Genomic DNA, 5,924 nt, shown 5'->3' with positions numbered 1-5,924 from the left:
CAAGAATATTGTGGATGTAAGGGACAGAAATACACTCAGCAGAGTTCAAACCAGAAATTCGCTGGCTCCTAGAAGTGGAAACAATGAGGGCCTCTGGCTTCAGGTATGGTTGTATCCAGGAGCTCAACCAGGATAGCCAGGGCCATCTCTCTGATTTGCTGACCATCCTGGTGTAGAATGACCTCATTTTGCAGATTGCTCTGGATATGTAGGGGAGGCAGTTATGGGCAGCAAGATTGGAAATCAGAGCTGACACTGGCAGGAGAGGGGGTGCACATGCATTTTTGTGGCTGTAGTCTATCCTTGGCGTGATCTTAATTCAGATGTGGTCAAGTGGCCTTGCCTGATCATTGTTTATATTCTGGGGCCATTGTTTAGATTTTGCAGAGGACATTAGGACCTGGCTGCAGGGAGTTATTCTTTACCTTCTCCCTGGCAGGGATCTGGGACTTGGGGTAAAGTCTGTCCAGAAGTCTTCCCAGTCCTACCTCAGTACCGGGAAATGAGCACTGGGGCCAGGCCCCTGGATTCACTGGGGCGCAGCAGAGGCAGATAGATGGGTAGGAGGAAAGCGTCAAAGAAAAGCATTCCAGAGTCTGCCTTGCAGAAAGAATGGTGCTCTGAAATTTTATGTACCATAAAAAAAAAAAAAAAAAAAAAAAAAACACCAATTTTTTTTGAGAAAGCTTGGATTAAGCAAAGATAGGCATGTTTTGAACTGCAGGGCTTGATCTGTGTGCAATGTGTCAGCCAGGCTTTCGATAAGCAGTTCCAGCTGGCCTCAAACTATCTAGCCCAGGCTGGTCTCGAACCGGTCATCCTCCTCCCTCACCTGAGGAGTGCGGGAATGATAGGCGTGCACCACTCTGGCCGGCTTGTTTGGTGCTTTGGGAACAAAGATATGGACCGAAGGCCGAGACAGAGAGAAAGAGGTAGCAACAAAGAGAAAGACGAGGCAGGCAAAGGGACAGGAAGAGACAAAGAGACTGGGACACAGAAAGGGACAGATGTGGAGAAGCAGCATCGGTGGCAGGGCAGAGAACGAAGCAGAGCTAGAGAGAGGCAGGGACTGAGTCACGCAGGGCTCGAGCCGGGAGCCGCGCGGCCGGCGGGGGGACCCCGCGCACACAAAGGGGCAGCCGCCGGGCCAGGACAAAGGCTGGCCCGGGGGGCGGGGGCAGCGATGGCGCCGGCCGCGGCGGGGCGGGCGGACTACAAGTCCCATCAGCTCCCGCTGCGGCCCTCGGCCGGCCCCGCTCTCCCCGGGAGCGCCTGGCGGGGCCGCGGGGCCGAGGGGGCCGCCGGCGGGGCTGGCGGGCGGGGGGCATCCTGCGGGCCCGGGGGGCGCCGGCGGCCGGGCAGGGCGAGGGGCGCCGGGTGAGTGACCCCGCGAGCGGGAGGGCAGGGCCGGGGCGGGCCGGGGAGGAGGGGTCGGGAGGGGGGCGGACCGGGGGGCCCCGGCGCGGGGCGCGGCCCGGGGCGACCTCCTTGCGCCCCCCCGCTCCGCGCGCCCCTTGCCCGGGCTGGTGAATCAGGGCGCGCGCGGTGATGGGGGGCCGAACCTGCCGGCCTAGCGCGCCCCTCTTTCCTCTGCGGCCGGGGGTTCGGAGCTGCGCGCCTGGGATCGCCAGGGGCTGGGCGCCCGTCGGCCGTGGGGTTTCGAACCCAGTACGCCCCTCCCCAGCGCCCATCCACTCCTAGAAATCTAAAAGGCTCCTGGGTATTGTTCTCTCTACCTCCAATTTGGGGTCTGGGGGATCAGGAGGCCCTCTCCTCAAGATGGGGGATCGGGGTCGCCTGACCCCCAACAACCCAGGAAAGGCCTCAGCCATTGTTCCCCTCCCTCCAGAGTCTGGAGGTCCTGACTTCTGCGAGGCTCCTCTTAGGAGCTCTGGAAGGTCCCGGTGCATTCTTCTCCCTCCCTCCAGCTAAGAAGTGGAAGAGGAGGAGACCACTAGCTCCCCTCAGCCTCTGCCGGGTAATCTAAGGGATTCTTTGCCAGCCCCCAAGAGGAGACCCAAGTATCGGCTCCCCAGCCCCAGCTGTGGGGTCTGGGTCCAGGGGGCCACCCAGGAACTCAGCTGCCCTCCCCTGTTGCTTCTCTTTCTCTGTGGCATTGGGGCTCAGTATATCTCTCTCCCCAGAAGGAAAGCCAGAGGTTTCCTGCCCCCGCCCCAGCTAGGCACCTCTCCAAAAGGTAGTTCTGAGCTCCCCTTCCCCCCAGGAGCTCCCAGGCACATCCTCCCGGACCCCAGCTGTGAGACAGTACACCTTGGACAGAAGAGGGTGTTGACTCAGTCCCACACCTCAGCCAGGGGCTCAAGGCCTCAGGAGTCTCCCCTCTCTGGAGATGTCTCCAGGTTCCCCCAAGAACCCCCCAAGGGGGTCCCCAGGTGGAGATTAGAACGTACCATCTGTCCCTGACATCCTGGCTGTGGGGTCCATGGATCTCCCTGCCGCCCTTTCCCAGCAGGAGGGCTGCCCACCCTCCATCTGGTCTATGCCAGAGGCCAGAGAGAATCTGTCCCCTGAGCAGTGAGGTCTGGAGTTCAGGTTGTCCTCCCACAGGAGGACAGCCAGGATCTCCTGCCCTCTCCCCAGTGACCTAAGAAGGGACCAGGCAGCGTTAGCCTCCTATTTTCCCCCAGGCTCAGTGCATCCCCTGGGGGGAGCCAGCCACAGGTCTCCCTCCCCTCCCTGAACCCTCAGATCTGCCAGCCCCACCTCTGAAGCGCCAGTGCAGGAGACCTGACTGCTGCCTCCTGCCCACAAGGGAACCTAGGCCTCTCTCTTCCACAGGACTTAGACTGCCCAGCTTAGGAACCCAGGATGGACAGAGGGGCACTGGAGACCTCTAGTTCAGGGTCCTGTGACTTCCATCCAGGTTCTGGCTGAAAGGGAGTGTCCCCCATCCTGCTAGTGTCCCCTCAAATTGAGCTTCCTGGCTGTAAATGGGGAAACACAGTGAAATCTGGGCCTGGGACATAGCTCAGCACTACAATGTCTGCCTGGCAAGCATGAGGCCCTGTTGATCCCTGGTACCAAAAAAAGAGAGAAAGAGAGAGGTCTCGGTGAAAGACAAAAGAAAGAGCCAGTCCCTTCTCCGATCCCTGCCTAACCTCTAGGGAAGCTCCCTGTCCCCTGACCCTCCATCTTCACCCTGCAGACCCTGTCCCAGAAACGACCTGCAGTTCTACATCCAGGATGCGGCGCTCGGTCCTGGTCCGGAACCCAGGCCACAAGAGCACGAGGCCGGTATATGGAGAGCCTGACTCTGACTCCGACTCCGAAGACTTCAAGACTTCGGACCCCAAGCCCGAAGATGTGGACCCTATTTCTGAAGACCCAGAGCCGGATCCGGAAGACCTCAACACTGTCTCCGAAGATGTGGACCCCAGCTATGAAGACCTGGAGCCCATCTCTGAGGATCTGGACCCTGACACGGAAATGCCAGGCTCCATCTTGGGGAACCAAGACTCCAACCCCCAAGACCTGGACCCCATGTCGTCCAGTTTTGATCTTGATCCAGATGTCATTGGCCCTGTACCCCTGGTCCTCGACCCCGACAGCGAAGCCCTCAGTCCTGCCGCGGCAGATGTGGACCCCCTTTCCTCCAGTGTCACTGCCACCCCTGAGGTCCTGGCCACCAGCCCCGTGGTGCTCCCGGCCCCAGCCAGTCCTCCCCGGCCCTTCTCCTGCCCCGATTGTGGCCGAGCCTTCCGCCGCAGCTCGGGGCTGAGCCAGCACCGCCGCACCCACAGCGGCGAGAAGCCGTACCGCTGCCCCGACTGTGGCAAATCCTTCAGCCATGGCGCCACGCTGGCGCAGCACCGCGGCATCCACACGGGCGCGCGCCCCTACCAGTGTGCGGCCTGCGGTAAGGCCTTCGGTTGGCGCTCCACGCTGCTCAAGCACCGCAGCAGCCACAGTGGGGAGAAGCCACACCACTGCCCGGTATGCGGCAAGGCCTTCGGCCACGGCTCGCTGCTGGCTCAGCACCTGCGCACGCACGGCGGCCCTCGGCCCCACAAGTGCCCCGTGTGCGCCAAAGGCTTCGGCCAGGGCTCGGCGCTGCTCAAGCACCTGCGCACGCACACGGGGGAGCGGCCCTATCCGTGCCCGCAGTGTGGCAAGGCCTTTGGGCAGAGCTCAGCGCTGCTGCAGCACCAGCGCACACACACAGCGGAGCGTCCCTACCGCTGCCCCCACTGCGGCAAGGCGTTCGGGCAAAGCTCCAACCTGCAGCACCACCTGCGCATCCACACGGGCGAGCGGCCCTACGCCTGTCCACACTGCTCCAAGGCCTTCGGGCAGAGCTCGGCGCTGCTGCAGCACCTCCACGTGCATTCCGGAGAGCGCCCCTACCGCTGCCAGCTCTGTGGCAAGGCCTTTGGCCAAGCCTCCAGCCTCACCAAGCACAAGCGGGTGCATGAGGGCGCAGCCGCAGCCGCTGCTGCAGCTGCCGCTGCTGCCGGTTTGGGCCTCGGAGCTGGCCTGAGCTCTGCACCGGTGAGGAGGCCCGGGAAGGTCTCCTTTCTGGGTGCTGATGCTGTGTCTGTGCTAGGCTCTGGCCTGGGCCTCAACCCTGGCCCCAGTTCCGGCTGCAGCCGCGACCCTGGCTCCCTTTCCAATCTCAGCCCCAAACCCCTCACTGGCTCCGGATCCACCCCCAGCCCTGATCCCATTGAATCTTCTGACCCTGAGCCTGGTCACGATGCCGACCTTGACCTTGTGTCCAGCCCTGACCATGAATCTGATCCGAGCCCTGACCCTGTGCCCTCTCCAGACCCCATCCCCGTCCCCCAGCCAGACCCCTGCTCTCCCACCGGAGACACTGTCAGCCCTGCCCTCCCTGCCAGTGAGAGTCCTGAGTGGGTCAAGGAGCAAGGGGCGCTGCTGGGGCCTGATGGCTGAAGGGGACCCCGCAGGGAGTCTGTGGCGGCCTGGAGGAAAAATTGTGTGTTGTGCACTTAGTAAAGCCCTCCCACTGCCTCCAGCCTCTGCGTTGTGGTTGTGGCTTGCCTTGCCTTCCGTGTTCTCTTACCCCATAGAATGTCTCCGCCTTCTCCAGTCTTCCAGAAGTGGGAAGGTGTGGCCAGGACCCGCCATACATTTGGGGCCCCACCCTCCCGGTCCCTAGCCACGCCCCCTACAGGGTCTCTTTCCGCCCTTCCCCCAGGTCTGGCTTGCAGAGGCAGAGGGAGACGCCCCCTGCAGGTGTGCTGGGCAGGATGCCCTCCATTTAGCTTTTCCATTCCTGCTGGAATTTCTAGCATGCTGACGGGCTAGTGGTCTGATAATGGAGGCTGATATGAGGCAGCCCTAGTCCATCAGCTCTGGGATCCTAACCTTAATCTTGAAAGCTCGCATCACTTGGAGGCTGACACCACTGGACAAACACAGGCTGTCCATTTACGCGTTTGACAAACATCTTCTGATTCTTAAGTCTTAGCAGGGAGTCAGATAAACATGGCCTTGCTTTTAACAGAGCTCACCCATCATACTTAAGAATATTATAAAAAATAAATAGGAGGGACATTCTAGAAAACGCATGACTTCCGGTTTAGATGGAAGGACAGCTTTCCTGAGGGGGGATTTGATCATTCCAATGCTACTAACTGGATAATCAGCACTGTTGGCCTCACTTTGTGTGATGGTCTTGCATTCATTCTTTCATTTAACTCTCCATAGTCTTGTGAGGCTGGTGATACTCTCAAGTGTCCCCATTTTTTTTAATACCAGGAATTACATTCAGGACCTTGCACTTGCCAGGCAGGAGCTGTGTTGCTGAGGTGTATCACTGGCCTGAGGGGCTCCATTTTGAAAAGGAGGAAAATGAAACACAGGGAGTTTAAGGGACTTTGGAAAATGTATAAGTGGCAGACACTGGTGCCTAGTTCTAAATTGCCTGCTCTGCAGAGCCC

The 5,924-nt window shown here is 60.2% G+C and overlaps 1 protein-coding gene across 2 annotated transcripts; it reads left to right on the top strand.

The window, feature by feature from the left end:
• The first annotated feature begins 1,228 nt into the window (after window positions 1-1,228).
• Window positions 1,229-4,996, top strand: Znf358 (zinc finger protein 358). Of its 2 annotated transcripts, none has more exons than XM_063228402.1 (2): window positions 1,229-1,377; window positions 3,167-4,996. In XM_063228402.1, exon 2 carries the CDS (start codon window positions 3,205-3,207, stop codon window positions 4,912-4,914), a length of 1,710 nt encoding a protein of 569 aa, XP_063084472.1. In that variant the 5' UTR covers window positions 1,229-1,377; window positions 3,167-3,204; the 3' UTR covers window positions 4,915-4,996. The 2 variants fall into 2 exon arrangements, with proteins under 2 accessions (XP_063084472.1, XP_003468235.2); XM_003468187.5 differs by lacking the exon at window positions 1,229-1,377 and adding an exon at window positions 1,673-1,978.
• The last annotated feature ends 928 nt before the right edge of the window (window positions 4,997-5,924 follow it).

The sequence above is a fragment of the Cavia porcellus genome, unplaced genomic scaffold, assembly GCF_034190915.1.
Source record: "Cavia porcellus strain 051 isolate PalLab524CR breed Dunkin Hartley unplaced genomic scaffold, mCavPor4.1 scaffold_17, whole genome shotgun sequence".
Taxonomy (NCBI): Eukaryota; Metazoa; Chordata; class Mammalia; order Rodentia; family Caviidae; genus Cavia; species Cavia porcellus.
This window is presented reverse-complemented; position numbering and strand designations above follow the sequence as displayed.

Bases quoted from the DNA above. Each gene is read 5' to 3' on its own strand.
- Znf358 (XM_063228402.1), top strand. From the start codon at position 3,205: ATGCGGCGCTCGGTCCTGGTCCGGAACCCAGGCCACAAGAGCACGAGG.